Below are 27,259 nucleotides of genomic sequence, written 5' to 3'. Positions count from 1 at the left end.
GCAGTACTGGCCTGGTCACACCAATCCTAGGGTCCCCTGGGAGGAGGAGGTTTGGGTGAGGCAGGGCTGAGTCACGGCAGTGAGGTCAGACAGGGGGCTGGGGTGGCCTGATGATCTCACACCTTCATCTGGGCCTGTCAAGGGGCTGTGGGCCCAGGCGGGCCTGGTGGACCCAACCTGGCAGGACAGGCACACCCTCTCCTTAGTTGTCCATAGCCAGGGGGTATCTGTGAGACCAGAGGATCTCCCTTTAGGCTTTCTAAGGCCTCTGTTGCTGGAGCCCCCAAACCCTGCCAGATTGGGGAGGCAGCTGGTATAGGAGGCAGAGTGGGGAAAAAGGGACAGAATCTCACTCTGCCCCTTAGGATGTGTGCCCTGGGCAGCAATCACAGCTCCTTGAGCTTTGGCTTCCTCTCCGTCCCATGGGTTCATGTGAGCATCTCAGAAGCTAATGGTCTTGTCCAAGCCCTGGCACATAGCTGGAGCTTGGGAGAGGCAGGCAGAGGAGGGGATGGCCATCACCAGCCAGGAGCCCACCAGAGAATGGGAGCTGTAGCAGACTGGCCTTGACCACCTGGCTCAGCGCCACACCCCAGTGTCCTGGCCACTGCCTGTGTGGCCTTGAGTGAGAGCCTTCTGATCACCAGGCCTCAGTTTCCCAATATATCAAATAAAAATAATAGCCTCAGATTCTCAATAGGAGATAGGGGATGATGTTGCAGGGTTCCTGAGAGCTCCCACCAACCCTGTGGGCCAGATACGGTGGGGCGGGGTGTGGGGGGCGTGCGAAGAGAGCCAGAGCCACTCCTAGGGGGCTCAGAAGCAGTGGGCGAGCCCCTGTCATGCCACTTGGAAGTTAGGCCCAGGAGCCTTGGGAGTCAGCCGCTTGCCCCCCACCCAGCACTCCCCAAGGCTGATCCAGAGAGGCTGAGGGTGTCCAAGGTCACACAACAGCCAGCTGATGTCCACCACCTAAGGGGAGGGGGCCTTTATCTCCCCAGATAAGAGGTCCTGAATGGGCTGGGAAGGCCTGGTAGCCTCAGATATTTGGATGGAACCTCGGAGTGGGGAGGGGAGGGCCAGAGCCTGGCTGACCCAGGCTAACAGTAAAGCAACTGCTTCTCCTGGTACCTTCTCAGCCTGAGTCTGCCAGGAGCTGCGGATGCTTCTGAGTTCATCGCCTGCCACCCGGCCTTGGAACCCAGGCCTCAGGCACAAGGGAGGTCTGTAATAATGACCCAGCGAGAATGACAGCTGTGTGGGGAGCTGTGCCCATGTGCCAAGCACTCTTCCTGCCTTCATTCATCTGGTCCTACAAACAGCCCTAGGAAGAGGGCAAGGCAGAGCCTGGGAGTGAGCTTCAGAGAGGCTGCATAAGCTGCCCAAGGTCACACAGCCAGGGGTAAAGAAGAACGATCTTCAGCTCCAAGGCTGTGCTTTCTGCCATTATGCAGCAAACATGCCAAGCCCACTCTGTGTCAGGCCCAGGGTTGGGGCTGTGGATCTCTGACCCAGCTGGGATTTGGGGAAAGGTACCCCAAAGGCATCGCTATTTGCCTGGGACAGGGAGCTGGGAGTGTGGAGGGCCTTTCCATGCTTGGCTCTTTGTTGGCCAAAAGGGAGGGACAAATATGGACCTGCAGAACCCCAGAGGAATGAGGGATGCCTTTGCCTGGAGACTCGGGAGGGCATTCTAGCCAAACAGACTTTGAGCGAGGCTGTGGAGGTGGAGCGAACATTCCTGGTAGAGGGATGGCCCAGGCAAAGGCCTGTAGGCCTGAAAGGGCATGGAGTACCCTAGGATAGGGAGTGAACAGCTTGAGGGATTCCGTGGTAAGAGAGGAGGTTGAGGCCCAACCACAAAGATCTCGAATACCAAGCGGAGGAGCTGACCTTTTCCTGGGTTCAAAGTGGAGTCAGAGGAAAAGGTGAGGGTGGGGGCAGTGGCCTTGCATCTGTGCTATTGAGGCCCAGGCCAGGTGGTCCCAAGCCAGTGGGTGTGGGGTGGTTCCTTTGGACTCTCAGAAGGGCCCCAGGTGGGTGACACCATAGCCCAGTCTATCTTGGCATCTGAGAACAAGGCCATCTGCTGGTTGCCTCATTCCTGCAAACCCAGGGTCAGAGGGCCTCTGATGAGCCCAGCACCCCACAGCTCCAAAGAACTCCATGGTCTCTGAGACCAGGCTGCAAGGGCGAAAGAGGGAAGGCTGGCAGAGATATCCTGGGCAGGGCCCCTCCCACTGCCTCATTTTCCAGCTCTGACAAGTGCATACCCTGTGGGAGACAGGCAGCTCAGAAGTCGCCTGGCTGCCCTGAGGAGGCCCAGTTCAGTATGGCCCTGCCTGGCGGGGCTTAGCTCGCCCCTCTCTATACTTTGGTATATAGACCAAATGCTCATATACTTTGCTGTATCACCGGAGGGTGCTGGTGACACAGGTTTGTTGAACCCTTTCCCTCTTCCTTCCACCAGACAGTAATACTTGGATCCTCACTTGTAATTTCCCCAATAACCCCTGGGGGGCCCCCTTCTGCCGGCACCCACTTGATGGGTAAGAGAATGGAGGCTTAGAGAGGAACGCATCCTGGAGCCCCACGGACCAGTCTCAACCACCAAAGGGCGGGGAGCCTGGAACCCTGTGGGCCACACGCTGCGCAGCTCACTTGAGGGGACACATATAGGTTCTGAAACCTTACAGCCCGGGTTCAAATCCTTGCTCTGCAGCTCACTAGCACCTCACCTCAAGCAAGTCAGTGTCCGTGTCTCATTCCCTGCCTGGAACCTCCTCGTACCTCGGTTTCCCCATCTAAAATGGTGATGCTAATAGCACCTTCCTCGGGGTAGGTGTGCGACTTAGGTGAGATAACTCATACCAAGTCCTTACAGCCGTGCCTGGCAAATGCCCCCTCGGCAGATGGAGAAAATGAAGCTGAAAGAGAAGAGGGGCCCCTCGGCAGGGATTCGTCCCCCGCCACGGGCCCCGCGGCTGGGCGGTTCTCCCAGCTGCCTCTCCCTCTCGGGCCTGTTTTGGGAAATCCTCGGGCTGGGGGCCGAGCGCGAGCGGCCGTGGCGGACCTGCAGGCTGCGGCGCTTGGCCCGCCCTCGCCTCGCGACCAATTTTGGGCAAAGCGGCGGCGGCGGCGCGCTACGTGCAGGCCATGAGTCAGCGCGCAGGAATGCGCAGGACGCTTTGTTCCCCGTGCGGCGGACGAACGTGCTGGGACCGGGGCGCGGCGGGGCCTGACATCACTGCGCGGGCAGCACGGCCACGTGCGCCCACAACCCCACCTCCGAACCGCAGGGCCGCCCGCGCCTCGCCTCCCCCTGGAGCCCGGACCCCTCCGGGGGCCCTGAAGGCCCAGCCCGGACTCCAGCGGTCCCCGGGAGCACGGGCACCCTCCCCAAGCCTCGGGCAGGGGGCTCTGGTCTGAGTGGTCCTGGCAGCCCAAGCCACTGGGTGGCTCGCAGAGAATCAGCAACTGCGGGGAGGGCTGCCCAGGAGGAGGAAGGGAGCTGCTGCCAAAAGACTAGTGGGAGGCACGGAGGCCTCGAACGGCCACAGCAAGACCACAGCAAGACCTGCCGCTGCCCTGGGGAGGCCGTCTGGGGCCTGTCGCCCCTTCTCCATATGGAGACTGGTGTGGGAAGGAAGCGGGGGCTGGGTCCCCCAAATCTTGCCTCCAGCTTGAGGGGTGTTTCCCTGAAGCCACTCTCCTCTCTGGGCCTGGGCCTGTCCAGTGGAAGATGGGATGACCCTGGCTGTCTTGCTCTTCCCCAGAGTCCTGGGCTGGGTAACGATGTCTCAAGCCCAGAAGTGCTTTGGAAAGGAGCGTAACCACCTTGAGAAGTCTTGGCAAACTCCAGATGGCCACGCGGAGGGTCTTTTGCGGGTGCCAGGCTATGTCTGGATCTGACCAGTGACCCTGAGTGCTGGGCATTGCTGCTGTGGAAATGCAGGTGCAAAGGGGGTGACGTCATCTGCCCCCAGCCACGCGAGGACTGGCAGGGCAGTTAGAGCCCCAGGGCAGTTTGACTGGGCACCCCTTCTCCTGGATGGGTGAAGACCCTCCTCCTGGGGAATGGCGGGGTGGCTCCCACAGCTGCTGGACGCTGCCGACCGTCAGCTCTGGCAGAGGGAGCGGAGAGTCTTGAGGCTGCACTGCGGGCTGCTCTGAGAGGTGCGGAAGATGCTGGACTCAGGGTCCTTCCTGTCCTGTGTGGCCTTGGGCTCCACTTGCCTTTTGGGTACTCCTGTGACTGTTCTGTCTTCACACGAGGAATTCCATTTTAGCTTCTCCATCCCTGGTGGGGGGCAGCAACTAAATGGCCAAGTCTGTGCTTAGGAACTGCAGGGGCTGGCACAGGCAGCTGGGCTGTTGGGAGGTTCCTCTGAATGGGATTTTTTTTTTTTTTCAGAGACTGGGTCTCACTCTGTCACCCAGGTTGCTGAAGTGCAGTGGCGCGATCATGAATCATCGCAGCCTCTAACTCGGGCTCGAGCGATTAGATGGGATTTTTTAATGCTCTCTTCCTTCCCCCTCATCTGCAAGATCCCTAACCCCAGGGCATAGCAGCCCACAGTTCTGCCCAGCAAACAGGACTGGAGCATGGGGGTCCCAGCTGGCCAGGAGGCCCTTTGTAGGAAGCCACCTTTGTCAGCCTTGGCCTCAGGGACTCTGCAGTTGAGCAGGTCCTCACTGGGGTCCTTGCCAGCCCCTGGGACTCAGTGTGTTCTGGAACTCTGGCTTCTGTCCCTCTTAGTTCATATGGTCTACTTGGGGGCCATGGATGTCCTCTAAAGAGGATGACCTCTCTTTACACCAGGGCCTGTCTTGCATGGCCTTGTTCATACCTTCGTGTCTGTCCTCTCTTGGTACCCTGACATGGTCTCTACCTAGCCACTGGCAGAAGAGGCTGAAGCCCCCCCGTTCCCCCACCACTGGCTCTGCCTGACTCCTCCCTGTGTGGTGATCTTACCCACAGATGGCATGACTGCGCCTTGGGCAAGGTTGATGCTGTAAGGGATGAGGAGGCTGCTCTCCTGCCTGGGGCCAGAGGTCCCTGTATTTGGGAGGGTGCCTTTCATTCTGCCAGCAATACCAAGGCCTCACTTGCAAACCTCTCTGCCAGGGTGTGAAATGTGCATGGAGGCAGAGACCTCACAACACAGTGGTTAGCTGCCGGGCTCTGAAGTCAGCCAGCTCTGGGACAATACTTCTCTGCACCTCAGATTCTGCATCCATAAGTGGGGCACCAGCTCCCCTTTGGGAGCATCCAGGGAGTCAGTAGATGCAAACGTCTTAGAACACAGTGTTGAGTCAGTGTGAGTCCCCCCAAGCCTGCACCTGGAGTGTTATAGGGACTTGCACATCGTCTTCACTGTCTCTCTTGACTGGAGTCAGTGACACCAGTCCTCCTCCTGTAGATCTCTGTGCTCATAGATTCTTCTGATTTCCCAGCAAGGAAGACTGCTCAGTATGGCCCCTTACAGCTCACACTGTAGCTTAGAGAGAGGCAGAACCCCACCACATAGCGTGGCTGGGGAGGTAGAACCTGGCCTCTGCCTCTGGTGCAGAATGGTCTCCGAGCTCTTTTGACCTCGAAGTCTCAGAGACTCTGAGGACACAGGGTGACAGGAGAGACTAGAGCAAGCAAGTATCGGCACGTGCCCCACCCCCCGCAACTATACAATTCCTGGCACTCACGGGCCCCGCCTTGGCCTGGCACGCCTGCTTGGGTTTCTGCCCGTGTGGTTTCCCCTTGGCCTTTCTATCACGTCCGCTGGCAGAGCATCCCCAGCTGTCTGCATTCCTGTGCCATGAGGACGGCCACCTTGGGGCCAGGCCTGGCTAGGACGCCCCCTGAGAGTGGAAACGTGCGTGCTGGCCAGGATGTGCAGGGACAGAGCTTCAGGTACCTGCTTCTCCATGCTCGTGCATAGCTGTGCCCCTGTGTGTCCGTGTGTGCATAGGTCTGTGCGTGCATTGGCAGGTATGTACAGAGTGAACACAGACAGCTGTGTGGATACACATGAGTGCCATGTAGTGGGGGCCTATGCGGGAGGAAACATACAAGCTCCTAGGGGCCCCATGGGTCTGTGAGTGGAGACCTGCACTCATCATGATGGGGAGGCTGCATGTTTCCCATACCTGAGGGCCCTTGCATAGGTAAGGGTCATGTACCCAGGCGTGGCTCGTCTCAGGTCAAGCTTACAGCCACAGGAGGAAGTTGGAGGAATTGAAAGCAGTGGGTCAGGATGAAATCAAACGCAGAGAACCCATTTGCCCAGCTGAGCTGGAAGCTTCCCACACGTTCCCCTATTTACTCGCATACCGATCCCTGGAGGGAGAAATGTGGGAGAAATGGCCCTCCCCGAGCCTCTCTGTTTGAAGTTAGGGTTAGGGTTATGGCTATTTGAGGCTCAAAGAGGGCCAGTCACTTGTCCAAGGTAACACAGCCTGTAAGTGGTGGAGCCACTGCCAACTCTGTGTCTACCTGACTCTAGAAGTTGTCAGTCAGGGAAGGGAGGCAGAGGAGCTGTTGCCAGGGCCTGAGAATAGCAGAGACCTGTCCACTGTGTAGACCAGGGCCCACCAGGTCCTTTGGAAGGTGAGAGCGTCTGAGTGGCCCACCCAGGCTATGTGTACCTTGGACCCCAGCTGCCACAGCTGGTTACTATTCTAATAAACATGTGTAGCTGTTGCTCTGTGCTAGGCCCTGGTGTAAGTGCTTTGCACACAATGATGCATCTAATTCTCTCTAATGCCCTAGGAGGCCAGTGCTATTATTATTAATTATTATTATACTATGTGTAAGATTTATATTGTGTAATATGTAATAATTATTATTAATAGACTATTATTATTCTGATTTTAGAGATGAGAAACTGAGGCACAGTTAGGTAAAGTAACTTGCCCGAAGTCCCACAGTTAACACCTGGCACAGCTGGGATTGCAGCCCGTCCAGCTTGGCTCCAGGGTCTGAGGTCAGCCCCCAACACATGCCACTCTGACTGGCATCTCCTTGTGTGTGAGACAGACCCCGGCCTCACCCCCTTTCTGCTGGGTGGTCTCACATGCAGGCCCAAGGAAGTTGAGGGCTGGATGCACCAGCCTCTCCCCTCACAGATGGGGAAACTGAGGAAACTGTACTGGTATAGCACCTGGGCCTTCAAAGGTGACTCCCAGTACCCAAGCGAGCACTGACTTTGTCTGTTCCTCACTTGCTATGGGAGTTGAGACAAGTACATGCCCAGTTCCCAGGAAGAGCAGGTAGGAAGGGAGTCCTAAGAGGAGGCAGGGCAGGCCTGGCAGCGGGCACTGTGTGGGCAGGCCGGTGAAGGCGAGGCTGGGCCAGGGCTGAAGTCAAGGCTCCGGAGCCGGTTTTCCCAGGCTGTATCTGAGTAATCCTGTGTCTATATTTATCTCCTTCTTTCCTGGGTGAGCAAACAGAGCCTGATGCCAACCAGGTCCGCCAACCCCCACCCCCCATGCCAGCACGTTTCCTTCACCTGTAGGGTGGCCCTGGAGAGCACCACAGTCTTGGCCCTAACTTCGGCTTGGCCTATGTAGGACACACAAGGATGCTTGAACCCAGTGGCTTCTGTGAAGAATCTAATTGTCAGAGGTGGTCAGGGATTCTCCAGTCTGGGTCGCTGCAGACATGGGCAGTCATGTTCTGGGCAATGTCAGTGCATTGGAGGCCTGGGAAGAACCCTCTACTCTCAGCATTCAGGAACAAAGGGTCCTCTTATCTCAGATATGTCAGACATGCCTTTCATTCCCGCATTCACACGTTGCTCTAGACATTGGTCCCCCTTCCCTCCAGGATGGTAAATTCCAGGAGGAGGTCTGCATGCCCAGAGGTCTAGAACACAGGCTCTAGAGTCAGACTGCTCTGAAGCTGGATCCTGGTACCCTGACCTTAAGCTAATAACCTCTTCATGACTCTAGTTCCCTACTTGTTAAATGGGACCAATGCTTCCTACCTTCCAGGGATCATATGATCGTTAAGTTAGAGGCATTATGTGCTGACAGATGGGGTGGGCTGTGCTGGGGAGGGGCTGTCTGTCCCCACCTGCAGGCCACAGGGGACATATACACATGGCTCTCACAATAGGCACACACTAATGGACACCCCTACTTTTGAGAGGAACATGCAGTCTGAATCCAGGGTGGATTAAATGGGTTGGGACTTGGTCCCTGGAAAGACCCCAGAAGGTGCAGGAGCCAGATACTAGCTTTGCTGAGAACCTCTTCAGAGGTGGAGGAGGCAGGCTAGGTGGTCATTGTCAAGAGATGATGCAGCCTGGACCAGGCCTAGGCGTCATCACCCTGGACCCCCACCAGGATCACCATGGCTAGCTAGGCCCCTGCCGTGACTCTGGTCTCTGCCCTGGTGGTGCCACCTCCCTGACCTTGGAGCAGCCTGGGCCTGGTGCACGTGCATGGCAGCCCTATCTGCTCCCAGGCTGGATTAGGCAGAGTCCGAGGACGTGCCGGGCTGGCAGGCTCAGGGGCGGGGCGGGCACTGGTGCTGGGGTTGCCCTATGCCAGCTCAGGCCTGGGCTGTGGCAAAGCCTTGTATGGCTCTGGTGGAGAGCTCAGCCGGCAGCACCCATTGGCTGGACTGGCACTCCCAGCTGGGGCTGCCCAGCCCCAAACCACGGGTAACCAAAGACGCCGGGAGCAGGTGGATTAGCATGTCCACCCACCCGCCTGCCTGCCCGCCCGCCCCAGGGCTGCTCTTTTCCTTTCCTAAAAAGGCAGAGCTGGGCAAGAGAGACGGGCAGTTGAACTCAGGCCTGGGGTAGAGGAGGGACGGGTGGGGTGGTGCAGGTGGCTTTGCTGAGGGATCAGGAATCATAGCCCTGACCTTGGGCCAAGCACTTCTCAGCTCTGGATGTCATCTGGAAGGGAAGCAGTAGGCAGTGGGGTCCCCCTGAAGTAGGTGATGCCTGGAAAGGACTGGGGAATATGCATGTTGGGGTTCCCCAGCCCCAACCCAGGTTCCAGGGCTGCTTAGTAGCAAAGAGGCCCAGATTCTCTTTCCATAGGAAGCTAACCACTTCCCAAATGTGGGGACCTGGTTTCAACTCCTGGCCCTGCCACTTACCATGAGGTCCTTGGAAAGACAGTGTTACCATTCTGGCACCCTGATCCTGGGCAAATAACTTCACTGTGACTCAATTTCCTTGCTTGTTAAATAGGGCTGAAACTTCCTACCTTCCTGCTGTAGAATAGATGCTGAGGTTATAAGGCGTCTCCTCCCAGGGTCTCCTGAGCAGTGCCCATGATGAATCCCAAGCAGCACAGCCCCGTCTGCACCCTCTTTACCTGCTCTGTGTCCTCCACCAGCTCTTCCTTCTTCTCTCCACTCATGCTCATCTCAGGCTGGCCCATCCTATCTACAGTGGCCTGCCCCCCCACGAGTCTCCAGGACAGAGTGTGGGCTCCAGTTTCTGAGCCCAGAGAGGACCCAGGCCTAAGGGTGAGGGTAGGATCCCGGAGTCCTGCAGCCCCAGCCCAGACCTGGACTGGGACCCAGAAAAAGCTTGGTGAAGGCCTCAGCAGCAGACAGCAGTGGCCAACGCCCTCTGAGGCTGGGGTCAGGGGGACAGGTGAGTGGCCCTGCTGCTAACCAGGGTGTGATCTTCGGGTCTCCCCTTCATCTGTAAATGGGAATGTGCACCCTGTCCTAGTCCACTCCAAATGGGAAAGTGCTTCATGAACCTTAGAGAGCAGCCTGGGAGGCCTGCTGGCCAGCGATGTGTGAAAGATCGGCGGGCCTTGGGCCTGCTGGCAGACAGTGGAGGAAAGAATTCACAGGCACTTTTCATGCTCTCAGCTACTGGAATCTAGGCCCGGTGTCTGCTGGTCATTCCTTGCACCTGTGGCCTCAGGCACAGGCACTTAAAATGGCTACCAGATGGCCATAATAAGTCAGGAGAATGCTGGAGAGAAGCCCCAGCTGGACCCTGAGTGGTCACAGCTGGACAGTCTGAGATTCCGGGCCTCCCTGGAGCCCAAGTGTGAGATGGGAGGAGGCGGGGGGACCTCAGGTTCCCTGAAGGACTACATGTGAGCCACACAAGGGTTTTCTAGTCCTCATACTGCCCCTACCTAGCTGTGCACCTTCGGCTGCTGGGGGCCCTTTGGAGCTTCTGTTTTCCTCTCTAAAACTGGGGACAGTAACTCTTATCTTGCTGGGTTGTTGTAGGGACTACAAATCAAGTTTGTAAATGGTGCACACTGGGCCTGGCACATACTATGCTATTTTTCTTCTCCTTCTGGGGCTGTTGTGGAGGTCTCCTTCCCCACTGGCCTAGACTGAGACATGCTCCCCGCATGATCCAAGGACGTGCTCCCCAGGCACCTGCTCCAACGATGGCTCTTCATCCCATGATTCTAAAGCCAGCTGCTACGTTTGCTCCCAGGGCCTCTTCTGGACTGGTATTTTTTTCACTCGCTCACTGTAAAAATCCAGCACCTTTGAGGCTACCACTGTCAGGCTCTCCTCCCTCCCATCGCTGACATCTGCTCATCTCCTCTTCCAATTCTGAGAAGTCCTAGCCTTGTACGATTATCATTAGGGCTGTTTCCAATTATTCTCATTTTCCTCCATTAGGCGTGACCATGTGACTTTCTTTAGCCAGCAAAATATGCATGGAAGGGATAGTTGTTTCCACGGAGAAGCATTTACTTGCCAGTGGGAGGCCCCTAGTACTGTACTTGCCTCAGCCCCTGGGGTCATGGCAGCACAGGGAAGGAGCCTCTATCAGTCTAGATCTCTGACTAGGATAAGCATAATTCCCCTGCTGACCCACACTGAATGCATAGTGAGGGAAAGAAATACAGGTCCCTTGCATTCAGCCGGAGTGTCTGGGTTGCTAGTTTCTGCTGCATAACAGAACCCATCCTGACAGTTACGCCCTGACTCATGGCCCGGATCTCCACTTAAGCCCTGCAATCCTCAGCAATGGCCTCACTTGCCACCTGCACAGCCCACTCGGCACCCTGGATGCTCACTTCCTGTCCTCTTCATCTCCAGTGGTGAGCTCTTTCATCGCACCTCAGCCACCCACGCCTGTGGCTGACACAGTCTTCATCCAATGAGTTAAGACAGCTCACAACATTTTCTTGTTTTCATCCAAGTGGTCACTTGACCACTGGCCTTTCTCCTTATCAACCAGGCCTGCTTGTTCCTTTCTCAGCACGTGGGCTCAGTGGCTAGTGACCTCACCTCTTCACTTGCCAGTGACTCACCTCCAGTAACTCATTGTCCTTGTGTCCCATGGCCTGGCTAACCCTGAGCCACCTTCCCCATGCCCACAACCAGCGGCTGAGGACTGCTGGAAAAACCATACCACTGAGCAGACAGAAGGCAGCTGGCACGCGATGCTATGCAGATGCCTTCCCTGTTGCCCTGGTGGCTTCCTCTTGCTCCCCTCAAAGGTCATTCACACCTATTCAGATGTCTTTGATCTTTTCACCTTGCAGCTTCCTCAGGTGACTTCACTCTATTTCCCACATGCAATCCACCTTCAAGAGTGTCCCCAACTTCCTGTCACCAAACAGATAGGCTGACTTCATCTGTACTTCCTCCCTCCCCTTCTTTTGGGCCACAGGGGAAGAGGAGTCTACATCTGGCTTCTTGTCTCCTCACCAGCCCATCACACACTCGGTTTCCTTTCCCTGCACCCCACGCTCCCCCATGACTGCCCCTGCTCTCCCCTGTCTCTAGCCCAGGCCCCTAGAAGGTGTCTGTGTCTGCTACCTCCACTTCCCCACCTTGTCCTCACTCTTCAACCACCACCATCCACTGCCACCATTTATTCATTCAACATTCAGCAGCATCTATGAAGGACCCACTAGGCACCAGGAATTGTACTAGTCCAGCTTTCCCAAAAGCCAGCAACAATTAATCCTCTGATTGCTTTGAACGAACAGAACCTCTTAGGCTCTTAGCACTAAACTTCTGGATGGCGTTTACCCTGAGAATCCCCCTTGATCGTCCATCAATCAATCTAGCCTCTCCTTCTCATGGCTCCCTTCATCCTCCCGACCCTTAGGACTTTTCCAGGAAAGGTCCCCTGGGTGATGCAGACTCATTCTGGATTAGCACCGTCATTCTCTTCCACCACAGCTGTGATGGCTGCTGTGATTGAGTAACTGATGATGGCCTCCCCTGCTAGAATGTGAGCTCTTCGTGGTGGATCTGTGTCTGTCTTGCTCACTGTTGTATCAATGACTGCCTCTCATTGGCACTCAGCAAATCATTGCTGAATACAAAAGGTGGGGACTCCATATCTTTTCCACCCTTGTAACCCCAGAACCCTGTGCAAAGCCTGCTCAGAAACAAATTGTTGAAGGCTTACTATGTCCCAGGCTCTGTTAGCCACCCTGTATATGCCATCTCACTTCATCCGCACACCAGCCCTTACAGATATGGATCATGCCCCTCCACTTCACAGATTTACAAATAGAGGCACAGAGAGGTTAGGTGAGTTGCCCAAGGTCTCACAGGCAGTAAGTGCTGTGCCTCCCCACTGTCAACACTCAAGAACCAATTCACTATTCATCTTGTAGTGAGGTGAATGGGGGCCCCCCCGAAAGTTAAGTTTATGTCCTAATGCCTGGAATCTGTGAATGTGGCCTTGTGGAGGCAGGGATTGGAGTGATGAGTGTATAAACCAGGGAAGGCCGAGCATTGTCTGCAGCCACCAGAAGCTAGGAGGGGCATATAATTGATTCTCCTTCAGAGCCTCCAGGAGGAATCAACTTTGCCAACACCTTGACTTTGAAGTTAAGGCTTCCAGAACTGTGAGAGAATAATTTTCTGTTGTTTAAAGCCACCTAGTTTGTGGTGATTTGTCACCGCAGACTAGGGAACAAATACAGGCCCCAAACCAGATGGTGCTATATCTGGCGCTTCCTCGAGAGACCTTTCCAGGGTCTGCAAGAGAGTCCTGGGCTGTGTGACAGCAGCCTAGTCACCTCCGCTCTCTTGGCCTGATTGCTGTGAAGCAAAATGAGCACTTGGGATGCCCAGTGTCCTTCCAACTCTGACATCGTGGAACCCTCTAGAAAAACCATGAGCCAGGCAAGCAGGGCTATGTTGGGATTTTCAAATTTATTCCAACATGCTAATTTTTTTTTTTAAAAAATATCCTCAGGCTGAACACTCAGCCAGAGCTGTAATAAAGGCAATTATTATACTTGTAAAAACTTCTCATTCACAGTACAGATGTAATTTACAACAAAGGTCACACACATCAATACTGAGCATTTTTCCTTTTGAACGTCAGACTCTGTGCTTTAGACCTGCGTGGATTTTTTGTTTTTTTTGTTTTTTGTTTTTTTCTTTTGCACTGATATATACCATACCAACATTGCAAGATGCAAGTGTGGAAACTGGAGTTTAAATAAAATTACAGGCAAAACTACCCCATCCCAGTGCAGTTGCTGTACATATCTACAGTACAATTTTTGGAATGTATTGCCATTTAAGAACATAGAAACTTTCTACAGACAATTTCACGTACAGAATACATACACCTTTTAGAAAAAAAGGCAAATATTTATCTTACAGAGAGCATTGTATTTTACATTTGCCTGCACATTTCTTTTTTCTGTTTCTTTTCTTTCTTTCTTTTTTTACATACTAGATTTAGTAAAGTGACCATAAGTGCCGAAGCGGTTTTCTAATGGAAAGCAGACTGGATTCACAACACAGAAGCAGAATTGGTGGAATAGGTTTTCGGGAACTTTCTTTCCCTGGTCACACGGCAGATCGGTCCCCAAGGACAGGTGCTCAGCCAGGACTTTTGCTTTAAGAAGGATTTGTCTGGAGAAAGGACTAGAGAGAAATCCAGCTCAGATGTATTGCTCATTCCTCTTCAGAAGGACTGGGTGGGAATGGAGCAGGAGCTAGAGGAATCTGGAAGCTAATTCTTTTAGGCTTTTTCCAACAGAGGGAAGCAGAGGGACTTCTGGGTCTGGAAGTTGGAGCTTATGGAGGCGACAGTGCAGGCAGCTGGCTGCTGTCAGGCTCCTGGAGGGTCGCAGGGCTTGAGGCCAGAGTGAGAGCCATAGGTGCGGGCAGGAGCAGAGAGGAGTGGGGTTACTATCCAGGATGGCACTGAGATTGCCAAGGTTGAAGGGCGTCGTGGAGCGCAGGCCTGGGGGGCAAGGACTCACCAACTGAAGGCAAGGTTTGGCTCTGAAACCTCGACCAGTTGGTTCCTCCCCTACTGCCCACACCTAAGGACCAGGGCTAGTCTGTACCGAGGAATGGCCACCCTGCGCATTTCAACAGAGCACGCAGCAGGCATCTGTGCCAAGTCAGCCACTGCCTCCTCTGCTGCATCCCTCAACAGGCACAATAACATCACAGGCAAACAGGAAGCTTGGAAGTGACTGGGAGCAGGGCAGAAGGCCCAGGGGAGGGTGTGCATGGGGCACGCGTCTTTCTCCAAATCATGAAGGTATACCTGTGGGCTGGAGGCTCTGTGCGCAGAGGACTGGGACTAGAGTCCGGAGGAGGGGGTTAGAGCTGTGCCCAGTGACATATACCCAGTCTGGTGGCATTGGTTGTGTCCCTCTGGGCACAGCATCAATGTGGAGGCAGCCCTTTGGTGAGATTCTATTTGTGCATTTCCCCCCATCATTTAGAAATAGTCTCCAGTGACTCCTGGCCCCTGTGGCTTCTCTGCCTGAGCCTGACGGGCCCGGTGACTGCCGGGCCTCTGCCCTGCCGGCTGCGCTGTTCATTGCTAGGCTGCCCAGGGAGGAAACCTTGGGTGGGTAGGCTATTTGAGCGCAGGGAGAAAAATGCCCACGAGAGCTGGAAGGCAGGGTGGGGTGGAGTGGTGTGGGGTCCCCCACCAATATCAGGGGCTAGTCCACCAGAGTCCCCAGTCTGCTGCTTTGTAGGTCTGGGGCAGAGAGAGCCTGCCCAGGGAGATTTTTAACCTGGGCTGAAGCAAAGGCCTTTATGCAGCTCCCAGACCTCAGCCCTTGAAGCTTCCAACCCGTGGGCAGTCCCATGGGTTAGGGCTGGAAGGCAAGGGTGGGAAAAGCCCTGGCCTCCTGGGACTCGGAGGAGTCACTTTCTGCCAGGCCACTGTCCAGCAATATGGATGGTGTGGTCCAGGCTGGGCTTACTGCTGCTTTTGGGAGGATGACAGCCCTCATCTCTGAGGGAAGCAGTCAGGAGCTGCTGGCTAATCTTGACTCCCCAGAACCCTGGAGCACAGTGGACCCCCAGGGAGGCCCTGCCTTTCGTCTCATTTTTGTTTTAGCTCTGAGTGAGGCAAAGGAGAATGAATGCACAAGGTGGTCTGGCTGCAGGCTGGACTGTGGCTGGTTTGTCTGTCTACTAGGGACTAAGCCGGGGAAAGGCCACGAATTGGAAGAGGCAAGTACGGCCCCGCACAGGGAACTCACAGAAGGGTCTTAACCCTCCCCACCTAGTGTGTCCTGTACCCAAACAGCTTCAACAGCTCAAGAGCCCTGGGGCGGGCACTTGATTTATACAGCCTGGCTGAGGACTGGGGACTGGCCAGAGAGGTCCCTGCTCTTTATAGGGTGGCATCAAACCCAGCCTTCATGGGCCACGACCATAGTCCCTGTGCTGCCCTCCTTTGTAGAAAGTAAAGAAAACCAGTTCTGGAACACTGGGGGAAAACTCACTTCTCCCAGTTGGGGCAAACACACTAGAGTTCAAGTTCCATAGTTCAACTTGGGATTTAAATTTCTGGTCCTATTATTTTTCTTACAAAGTAGAGTTTTGCCCCAGGAAATGCAGGGCAGCTTCTTGAAGGTGGGGGGGGAGGGGTAAGGAAGAGGCACTGGCTTGCACTGATTGCTTTGGAGAATTCCAATGACTTAGGACAATTCAAAAATCCTCTAGGTCACGAGAATCTGTGGTGGCTGGGCAAAGTATCAAATACCGTCCTCTCTCTCTTTTTAAAAAAGAGGTGTAAGACAGCAAACAGGCCCGGGCCATATCCACCAGCCACAGTTCTGGGTATTTCCTTGGGGTAGTGGAGACAGGGACAGTGTGGGGCAGGGAGAGGGGGAAACAGTCCTGTGGCAAAGTGGTCCGAAACAGTTCCCTGCAAACCTCTGCTGTGGAGCACTGGAAAAACCCAGCCATGAGTGGAGCAGGGTCCCCTGTACCCCAGGGTGAAACAAAACCCAAAACCCAGTCTCAGGAATGACCCCTAAGGCTTGGGCCCTGCCACTTCCGCCTTTGTGGGTAGTTTTAGAACAGAGGAGGCAACAGAAGAGTGAGGCCTTGGTCAGGGGCTTGGGAGCCAGGGACGGACAGTCAGGGCTCCTTCCCTAGCCCAGGGGGCCAGGGTGGGGTGCAGAAGGGAGGTGTTGGGAGTGGGGGTGCGTGGGTGGGATGGCCTGCCCACCTGTGGAGTGCCAGGATGGGCCTATGACTCAGACTACCAGAGTATCCAGGGGCCCTTGGGGAGCCAACCCTCCTCCTTCTACCTGCACCTATTATTTTGTGTTGAAATCCTAGGAAAAGCATAATTTTATTTTCTTGCCAAAAAAAAAAAAAAAGGAAAAGATTATTTTTTCTGGGCCTGCCTGCTGGGGCCTGGGTGGGGGTCACCTGCCTCTGTTTGCACCCCTGTGCCTGGGGACACTGATCTTTCTGCTGGCAGAGAGGGGTGGCCATGAGCTGGGCAGGGGGTAAAGTGGCAATAAACAGGAACCTTGATCGCATCTGTACACAGGAGTGCTTCCTTTTACATTTAATTCTATATTGTTTGAAGTTTCCTTTTCCTTTCTCCCTCAGTGCACCCCTTCCCCTCTGCCAGCCTCTGGGGTGGGTGGCTGCAAACCACAGTGGGGAGGGTCAGGAGGCTCCACCGTCAGCCTTTCCCCAAAAGCATAAACTATTCACAGCCTCAGACCCCTCACGGGTTGTTGTTGTTTTTTTTAAATGTATGTATGTGATTTGTTTTGTTTCTTTTTAAGCAACAAAAGGCATAGAAAAAGGCACAGGTAACTGCATACATGGGAAGGTACAACAGAAGGGGCGGTGAGAGCTCCTGGACGGAGGGACAGATGGGGCTGAGGGAGTGGGATGATTCAAGGAAAGTGGCTGGAAACGTCTGTTGCTGGATACTGGAAGCCAGATGCTGAAGCAGTTGGAGAGAGGCTAAGTGTTGTGGGGGCCTCTGTCCTCAGGCTGATGTGGAGGTGCCCTGGGCTCCCCACTTCCTGAGGGCTTGGGGGAGTCCTGCCTGGTCCTGGGTTCCCCAGAGAGATTCCTCCTCCGGGCTGGGAAGCAGGCAGAGGCCTCCGCCAGGCAGCCCACGGAGCTGCTGCGGTCCAGCGGCGGGGTGGCAGAGGCCTCGGGGTTGGTCGGTGCACGCGGGAACTCCAAGCGGGGGCTCCAGGACTGCGCTGCCCGGCGTCCCTGGGGTGGCCGGGGCAAGGTGTCGGGCGGGGTGCAGGGGCTGTGCGTGGGTGTGGGCTCGGCAGGTGCCTCGGTCCCACGGGGTGTCCAGTCAGGAGGCCTGCCCGGGCCTCCGCCGGTCCTCTCCCTTTCCTTGGGGTAGTCCCTGCCCTCCAACTCTGAGGAGAGTGTGAATTTGGAGACCTTAGCCACGGGCGACACGGAGGCTGATGAGCTCTCAGTGGGACTCCAGCGGCCTCGCTCCTGGGCCTCCCGGGCCCCTGTCAGGTCGCTGCCACCCCCGGAGAAGCCACTGACCCAGGCTGCGGTGGGCCCTGGAAGCAGGGTGGGGTGGGCTCCTGGCCGGGCCTGCACCATCTGGATTCCACCGATGGGAATCAAGGGACACGGGGCACGGGTCAAGTGCTGGGAGTGCAGGGGCAGGTGGCTGAAGATGTTCTCCTCTGTCCGGGCCGGGATGTGGCCATGGAAGTCATGGAGGGCGGAGAATGGTCGGGAGGAGAGAGGATGAGCAGGGCTGGGTGAGCAGGAGGGACTTCGGGACTCGGCCTTCTGCTGGGGTCAGAAAACAAGACAAGGTAAGGTGAAGGTTACGTGCTGGGCACATGGGGAGCTGAGGCCTGGAAGTGGAAAGGGGACTTGCCCAAGATCACAGAGCGAGTCCAGAGTCCCGGCTGAGCTGAACCCAGAACCAAGCTCCTGACTCCCTGCCCATGGATGCTGAGCCTGCTGCCATCTCCAGCTCAACAGTGACCATGAGTATGCTCAGGCCCTATGGTCTCCATGCCTCTGGCCAGCATATCTGTCTTCAGAGGAGGGGATACTTGAGCAACGTGGGGCCCTGTCGTCACCCATGAGCCTGGCCTGTATGTGGGTCTGCTGCCTCTCCTGTTCCTAAATGGTCTTCACCCAGCTTCACCCTTGGACATGAGTTCCCACCTGAGGTTCTTGACCTTCTGCCACCCCCAGGAATTTGAATGTGACCCCAAAATTAAAAATCAAGGATTCCTAGATCAGTGTTCCTCCAGGAGTGACAGGGCTGGGTCATGGCAACATGGGACAGAGAAGGTGTCGGAAGGTGGTCAGCTGACAATGATGGTGCTGTCAGTTGAGGGGTCATGGCAGCTGAGGGGACAGGGATGGTGACTGTGCTGACGGGGTGGCAGCCGTGGTGTGTTGGTGCAATGGTGACAGTGGTGGTGCTGGCCATGGGGACAGTGCTGATGGTTGACAGGGTGTCTCTGAGGGCACTGATGACGGTGATATTGGAGATGGTGATGGTTTTGGTTAAGTTCTGCCATCTGCTCAAAGAACACAGGCAGATGGGGATGGGTTGGGGGTGGGGAACTGTATGAGTATTTACACCCACATCCAAGGCCACACCCCTTGCAAGTGACATGATATCGTTTGGATATTTGTCCCTGCCCAAATCTTGTGTTGAATTGTAATCCCCAGTGTTGGAGGTGGGGCCTGGCGGGAGGTGTTTGGGTCATGGGGACTGATACTGTCCTCCAGATAGTGAGTAAGTTCTCATGAGATCTGGCATTTTGAGTGTGTGGCACCTTCCCCCCAGCTCTCTCTCTTGCTTCCACTCTGCCATGTGAGATGCCTGTTCCCGCTTCGCCTTCTGCCATGAGTAAAAGCTGCTTGAGGCCTCCCCAGAAACTGAGCAGTCTCAGGAATTTGTTTACAGCAATGCAAGAACAAACTAATACGTGGTAGAACCCAGATCCCATGAACTCCAGAGTCCATGCTCTGTGCTTCTGAGGCTAAAATAAAGTTTAATTAGCCAGTTGATTCAGGGCACCCAGCATGGTGCATGGCACAGTAGGTGCCTAATAAATGTTTGCTAAATTATTAATAACTACTGAGCTGGCAGAGCTGTTTAGTTCCAGGTGTGATACCCAGGAGGGTGTGAACTTACAACCCCCGCACCCACAGGGGAGAAGCGGCCCAGCCCCCAGGGGCAGGAACTCACCCACGGGGAGGCGCAGGTCTCTGGGCTTCTGCTGAGGAGCTTGTGAGGTAGAGGCGCGGGCGGGAAGAGAACCCGCGGGGCCAGCCCCAAGCCTGGGCCATGCTCCCCTGCTGAAGGGCTGCTCGGCCCAGCTAAGGCCCACTTCCCTGGCAGCGCTGACCGTGGTGGTGACTCAGCCTGACCCGGAGACCATCTCCTGGTGGGCGAGTATCTGGGGAGGCCTGGGTCGGTGGCACCCTCGAGTTTGGAGAGCACATGTGCTCGAGGGGGCAGTTCTCTTCCCAGGGGGCGGAGGGTGAGAGGAGACAGCTGAAGTCTTGGAGACCCGCAAGGGAGAGGGCCCATACCCCTTCCTGGGTCCACGTGCAGGCCAGGCGGGCTCGGGGCTGAGGCCTGTGGTTCTCGGGCCGGGGAGCATCGCTGGGGAGATGAGTCGTTTTTGGTTAGTGAGTGTTTGCGGGCTATTGGTGGACGGCTGCCTGCTTCTTTGCTTGGGGACCATGGTCTTCTCGGGGACACAGGCTTGGAGCTCAAGGCTGAGCCTGTGTCTTTCTCCACAGAGCCCAGAGGGGCCGGTCCCAGCCGGGGGAGGCCCGGCGTGCTCTGGTTGGACATGGAGCAGCTGCTGGCTGTCAGGCGCTCAGCTTCTGAGACCAAGCTGCCTCGTGTAGCCTGGGTGCCAGAGGCGGGGGCATCTGGGGGCTGAGGGCCCGGGATGGGTGAGGAGTCTGCCCGCAGTGCATGTGGTGGGCCAGGCGGGGGCGCCTCTGAGGATGGTCTGGACAGCTCGTCCTGGCTCTCCTCCTCATCCTCATCCTCATCTTCGTCCAGGTCTGAGTCTGAGTCCGAGTCCTCCAGGTCTGAAAACTGGTGCTCCTCTACAGCCTCTGAGCCCTCTCGTCCTTCCGAGTCCTGGAACAGGTCGTCACTGGTTCCTGAGGGCAAACACAGAAGACCCAAGTCACGGTTGGGCCTTGGCCCCGCTGCCCTCACGGTTGCTCCTCTCTGAGCCCCAGTTTCCTTGCCTGCTGACTGGGCAAAATAGCCATGGCAAGGGCACAAGATTGTGGGGACAACCACGAAACGTAACAGATATGGGAGCGCTTTGTAAATAACAACAGTGAACAATAATTCCTTTATGCCTAGAATGTGCAATGTTCAGTTCTGAGAGCTTTAGGTAAATTTATTCATTTAGACCTCAAAGAATCCTGTGAAGCTGGTACTGTTCTCATCTTCATGTTACAGCTGAGGAAACTGAGGTAAGAGAGAGTAATGAACTTGCCCATGGAAGACAGTAGTAGGGCTGGGATTGAGCCACAGCAAAGAAGACAGTCTTTGTTTCACTAGCATCTCAGTGCTGGCTTCGCCACGGGCAAGTTACCCCACCTTGCTCTGCTTGGTCTCCCCCTTTGCCGAATGAATGTGATGGTCTCACCTCACCAGGTTTTCTAGGAGGAGAAAAATGAAGACCTGGCACATATCGAGGGCTTAAAAATAATTATAGCTGCCATATTAACACATTCATGATGAAATCTATTATTCCAGGACAGAGCAGTCACACTGGCTGGTCCAGCAGCACAGAGCCATCAGTGGTCAGCGTAAACACACATCTGCCATGGTGATCAGGCTCCCGGTGGCTGCCACAATGGCATCTGGCGGGTGGTGGCCTCTGGTCTCTGTGGGTGGCTTGACTAAGCTGGCCTCAGGCTGCAGAGCAGGTCCCCATCCCAGCCATGCTCTTGTCTGAGGAGCCACTGCCCTTTTGAAGTCCAGGCTGCCTCTAGCCTCAGGGCCCTCCCGTTGTCTGCCAGCCTCAGCTCCACCCCATAGTTTTTGACCTACATCCGGCTGAATGCCCACTTTTGTCCACTTTGGACATCTGACGGCTGCATGTTGAGAGACTTGGAAGCAATTGTTCACAAGAGTAAACAAACAACAAAACTGTGATACTTGTTTCAGATATTGTTGGACATTTAGGTCACTTGCACTCCTTAAACAGACTACAAGAATTATAACAGAATTATTGAATAGAGTCTAAAAGTGGGGGTTAGGACTCTGAAATACTAGCCTCCTGGTCTGATTTCTCTGGGATGGCCCCAACCAGCCGCGTCACCTCTAACATGTCAGGAGTCTAGTTTGGGCATCTCTGAAATGGACAGCAATCCCGATGCTGGGGAGAACTCTGCTAACATCTGGCCTCCTCACTGGCCCATCGCTAGACCATCGGAACCTGTTTCTGGTCTGCAGAATGAGGCTGCTGACAGGTGGGCTGAGCCAGCCAGTCAGCCCCATCACTCACACATGTCAGTACTGCACCCACCACTGACCAGGAGGGCTGGCACAGAAGCTGACTCAGGCTGCTGGGGCAGCCAGGCTTTGGCTCTCCACCATGTCCAGCTGCCCTGAGGCCAGAAAGCCCGGAACTAGCACTTCCAAGTCACTCAATATGCAGCAGTCAGATGTCCAAAGTGGACAAAAGTGGGCATTCAGCCGGATGTAGGTCAAAGCTATGGGGTGGAGCTAGGGCTAGCAGGCAAAGGGAGGGCCCTGAGGCTAGAGGCAGGGTGATGAGATCAGAGGAGGAATGAAGTATTAGGATAAGAGCAGGACTGGGGATAGGGGTGAACTTTGCAGTTATGCCCCAGGCATTTACTTTCCTTGCCTAGGACTTTGGCAGGGGCCTACTTCATCACCCGTTCACCTGGCCCTGCCCCTCATTTACATACAGCAAAATCCAGGCACAGATGACCCCGTGAGAGCTGGTGGCTGAGTCAGAACTAAGGTTTACAGCCCTTGCATTGTTACTCTGACAGTTTAAAAATGATGTGCTGCACTAAGAAGCAGGAAGTGGTCGGGTTTGAAACTCAGCACCACCACTTCCTTGCTGTGTGACGTTGGATACTTTACTTTCTCTGTGTCTGGTTTCCTCATCTGTAAACTGGGTAGCAATAAAAGCACTCTAGGAAGTTGTTGAGAGGACTGTGAGGGTCTGGCACACAGTAAGTACCCAATAAACTTCAGCTCCTGTCATCCCTGTCCCCTCAGTCTCAGCAGGCAGGTAGCTGGGGTGGGATTGTCAGCATTTTGCAGACGAAGGTCACAGGGGTAGTGTTAGGAGTGAAGGAGAGTCAGGAGCAGCATCTCCTGATGTCCAGCAGGGAGGGCTCATAAAGACCCTCTTTACTAATGTGGAAGTTGAGACCCAGTGGGGATAATGGCCCGTCCTGGGCACTCAGTGCATGAATGCTGGAAGCCAAGAGTCCCCTGCCCAGCTCGAGGCTGGCCAGGCCCTCCACATCTGCGTTCCTGCAAGGCACTGGGGAATGCCTCTGTCTGGGCGGCCCCTTCCCAGAGCACTTGCTGGAGCGGCCCCGCCCCTGCTGGGATCCACGCCAGCGCTCCACAAATGAGAGTGCTTGAGCGCGCGGTGGGCGCCGCTGGGAGAGGCCACGCGGTGGCGCTGGCGCCCAGCCTGGCCAGCACCGTGGGCAGGGACGGGGCGCCTCGCTCCTTCCAGGCAGTCCTCCCACGCGCCACCTCCCGTTCCACAGACACGAACTCATGCCGCTCCCCCCTGCATGTGTCTCGTCGCGGGAAGTGGAAACTCCATCCTTCAGTCTCTTGGGCCGTAAACCTTGGAGTCCTCCTTGGCTCCTTTTCGTCCTCCCCACTCCCTTCTGCCCCATATGGGGCCAGCTAAGCCTGTGGGCTCTCCCTCCAGAGCCCACCCAGAATCCCGCCGCTTTTCCACCTCCTGAGCACATCCGGCCTCCCCGCACCCCCGGCACAGACCAGAGGACGCCCTGCCTCTCTCCTCCGCTCCAGGGCACCCCCGGTGCCCTTCAGCCTTCAGGCTCCAGGTCTCTTCGAACCGGCTGCCACCGCGCCCAGCGGGCTCCAGCACTAGGGGACCCTGCACCTGTTGCTCCCTCTGTAGGAGAGCTCCTCCCTGACCCCACGTGGCTCCTGACTCCGGTTCCTTCCGGTGGGGGTTCTCTGCTCACACCCCTCTGTCTAGCACAGAGCCTCCCCACGCGCCCCAGCCCTCACTTGGCTCTTCTGCTTTCTCTTTGGCTTCACAGGGAAGGCCCTTGCTCTACTCCACCTTCGTTCCTTGCCCAGCTCCCCTGCCATGCCGACTGCCTGAGGACAGGAGCTGTTTTATTTACTGCAGAACCTCCAGCACCCCGAATAGAGCCAGGCACAGAGATTGTGCCCAGTAATTACTTCTGGAATGAATGCATGGATTTCTTCTTCAGAAAAGTGGCTCTGAGCATCCCCCTTCGCTCCACTGGGAAAATGAGGCTGGGGCGGGGCAGGGACCTCAGGGGAGGGCCCTGGCTTAGGCTCAGGCTCCCCTGGTTCAGCCCACCAGGCAGTGGAGTGGCATGCAGCCAGGGTTTTTGTGTGACCTTGGGCTATTTTTACCTGTCTGAGCTTTGACTTCCCTGACTTAACATGCGTGACGCAAGTTTCTGCCACCTGTTTTGAGGACTCAATGAGACAACATGTGTATATGGCCCAGTGTATCCTTGTCAAGCACAGTGAACCCACATTCTAGCTTTGGGGTGAACAGCCCCAAGTTCACGGTGTTCTACTCTATAAAAATGACTTATTCCACCTAAAAGGAAATATGACTTAACTCTTTTTTGTAAGACTACAGATACTCCCCAAATTGGAAAAACAAAAATGGAACAAGACACACAGTGCGTGCATACACACTCCTCTCTGTCACACTCTAAGTCCTGGGGCTGATTTCAGGGAATCAGTATGCTTCCTGCTTTGCTTGGTGCTGGAGATATGGCTCCAGCCTCCTGTTGAAGGGACTGCCGTCCACCACCAAAGCCCTTCTGGCCACCTGTCTGACTGCTAAGGCCTGACAGTGCCCAGCCAGACCCACTGGCTTCGAATCCTCTGCCCTGTCTTCTCAGAGACTGACTCTAAGATGCCTCCTGGGGATTGACCACCATGGCCGGGGTGTGTACGGGGATGGGGCTGGGAGGTGACAAGCAGCTGTCAGGTCTGCTTTGGGCTTTTGTGAAACTCTCCTAGCTCCAAGGCCCATGTGTCAGGCCCATGCCGGAGTGTGTAGGCAGGAGTGTGGGTGTGGAGCTTTGGAGAGTATGTGTCCCACAGTGTCACTGTGAGAGGTTGCTGGGATAATTCAGGGCATGCATTTAGAACCTGCCCGACACATAGTGGGCACTCAACGTTGACTGTAAGTTCTCTTGTGTGCATTTATTCAGTAAACATTCACTGAGCACCCATGGGTGCCAGGCGCTCCACCTGCATGATAGATGGTAATGCATGATAGCTAGGGCTGACAGCATATCCTATCAGCACGTGGGAAGGCGGCTCAATCATTCAGGGAATTTAACCTTTGTCTCTGAGAGTTGGGAGAACTGAAGGTGAAGGCATGGGAGGGAGAGAGGGGATGAGGAGGAATGGAGCAAAGCAGACAGAAAGGAAGCAGGGAAGGCAAGGAGTTAAGGTGGAGGAGGACGGGGAAAGCGGACGAGGGGAAAGGGGACGGAGGAGGTTGGCAATTGTTACCTTCTTCGGCTTCCAGCTCCTCCAGCACCCCTGTCTCTTGGCACTTTTTGCTGTGGGCCTTCGACTTCATGTGCTTAGTCAGATTCCCTAGAAAGAAATGAGAATACTTAGGCTCTGCTGTGGGGCAGGAGGCCAGGGTGGGCCCAGGATTCATGGAGGTAGCACCTGGCCGGCAGGCCATGGTTTCCAGGTCAGTCAAGGCCCTGCCAGCTGCAGGGGCTGGACAGGAGCTGGGGCATCCCTCTGCCCTGGTGCTCAGGCCAAGATGTGTAGCCACAGCTGCTGTTAGGGCAGTGCACAGGAGCTAGGTAGGGGGGTGGGGGGAGGGGCGGGGGCTGCGAGGGGACAGAGAGTATAATGAGGAAGTGAGATGCTGGTTAGAAAACAAACAAAAAAAGAAAATAAAAGACAACTCAAGTGGAATAGGTTTCTTTCTTTCGTTTTTTTGCTTCTGATTTAAGTCTGGCCCTAGTAGCTGGTGACGCTCATCAGGCAGCACTATTGGCCATCTCAAGTATGGGATGACGTGGGAGGCTCCCATTGACCGGCGTGATGGGTGAGGACTAAGCATGCCCTTCTGGCTGAGGACACTTCTAGGGCAGCCCACAGGGCAGAATTCTAGTGTAGGTAGAGAAACCAGGGCAAATTCAATATTACGCATGGCGAGAGGGCAGAAGGTGAGAGTAGGGAAGTCTACTGGCCAGGGATTCAGGAGCCACAAGGCTGGGGGCCCAAGCTTGATTTTCATAGAGAAGTCCCATTTCTGGGCCTTCAGATTCCCCAGGCCAATCTACAGTGCAGACACAGGACCAGGGTGGTCAGGGAAGGCCCGGGCAAGGCCTCTGTCCTGCTCCATGCCTACAAAGCCCTCAGAGGGGAGGCTGACTTTGCCCCAAGTTGTAGGTCCAGCCCACAAGCTGCAGAGCAGAGACAGCAGCTCTGTGGAATCAGGGAACAGTAACAACAGCTTCAGTTCCCCAGCAGGTGCACAACATTTCACAGGCCACACAGCTGGGTGGACAGAAGGGTTCTAGGAAGGACAGGCAGAGCATCCCAGCCTGCCCCAGAAGAACACAGGCCAGATGCCTCAGGATATTGCTTTGGGCCCAGCAGCTACTCCCAAACTATGACGTGCTCACTGTTGCCCTGGGGATGGCTGTATTTCCATATGGTCATTAACATCATAAGTCATAAGTGCCCTGAATCAGGTACTCTGTCCCATTAGTCTAATTAATTGGTAAGTTTGAATGGATGGACGGAGGAGAGAAGAATGGAAGAGGTAAGCCTCCTGGAGTGGATGAGTAGAGTGATTGGTGGGTGGATAGATAAAGTGGATAAAGGAAATACAAAGAGAATGAAGAACAGGAAGAGGATAGACAGAGGGGTGGAACTCTAGATGAGCATATAAGGAGGTGAATAGGCAGACAGAGGATAGGTGAGTAGATGAAAATAAATGGAAGGATAGATGGAGAATGGGTCAATAAACAGGTGGGATGATGGAGAGCTGGATGGGAGGACGGAGACATGGATGAATGGAAGAATGGCTGGTTGAATGGATGAATGAACACATGCACTTTTACATGCATAGGAGTACAGATAGGAGGATGAAAGAATGGGAAGTTGGATGGGTGGGAGGACAAATGGGAGAATGGTAGGAACAGATAGGATGAGAAGATAAATGAACAGGAAAACTATTAGATGAGATGGATGGTTAGGTGACCAGGGAGAGGGCCCACAGATGAACCAAAGGGTGCTTCTTAATCATTCCTAGAATTAGAAGAAATCTTTAGGGTTTTGCTAAGAGGTTAATGGGGGAACCTTAAGCTGGGATTCCCAGAGGTGTTCAAGTCAAGGGCACCAGGGATGGGAGGGGAGCTGCTTCCTTTCCTCGTTCTTCACCTTGGTCCTGGTTCATGACTCTATCCTTCCTGATTTGGGTTTTCCTCCTATAACTGGAAATAAACCTACATGTTCTACTCCTGGCAATAGTGGGAGCAAAGCCATAATTCCAGAGTCATCTTGTAGCCAGAGGGTCCTCAGAGGTCCCTGTCCAACCTAGCGGACTTCTGCCCTCACTGTCATGAGAAGGCAAAGCCAGAGTAGGACAGTCAAGAGGTGGGAAAAGGCAGCTGGGGTCTTCCATGGATCAGAGATACCCACTGTCCTAAGGTCCTGGATCCACGCCCACCCTACCCCGACTACCCCAGATCACAGAGCACAGCAGACACTGCTCATTCTGGCTATTACCTCATTTGTCGCACCTGTTCTGCCTGGAAGGTTTAGGTCTC

General features: G+C 55.1%; 1 protein-coding gene across 5 annotated transcripts in view; it reads right to left on the bottom strand.

Annotated features, from left to right (window-relative positions):
• Positions 1 to 13,110: 13,110 nt before the first annotated feature.
• HIVEP3 (HIVEP zinc finger 3) overlaps positions 13,111 to 27,259 on the bottom strand; it is a 529,998-nt gene continuing 515,849 nt past the window's right edge. For all 5 annotated transcript variants that reach the window (XM_033226865.1, XM_033226866.1, XM_033226867.1 and 2 more), the window contains 3 exons: positions 24,972 to 25,058; positions 19,419 to 20,353; positions 13,111 to 17,995 (listed from right to left, as the gene is read on the bottom strand). In XM_033226865.1, the coding sequence (XP_033082756.1) occupies positions 17,180 to 17,995; positions 19,419 to 20,353; positions 24,972 to 25,058 (1,838 nt within the window). In that variant the 3' untranslated portion in view covers positions 13,111 to 17,179. The remainder of the gene's footprint in view (positions 17,996 to 19,418; positions 20,354 to 24,971; positions 25,059 to 27,259) is intronic.

Source organism: Trachypithecus francoisi, unplaced genomic scaffold (genome assembly GCF_009764315.1).
Source record: "Trachypithecus francoisi isolate TF-2019V2 unplaced genomic scaffold, Tfra_2.0 Lachesis_group12, whole genome shotgun sequence".
NCBI classification, from domain to species: Eukaryota; Metazoa; Chordata; class Mammalia; order Primates; family Cercopithecidae; genus Trachypithecus; species Trachypithecus francoisi.
This window is presented reverse-complemented; position numbering and strand designations above follow the sequence as displayed.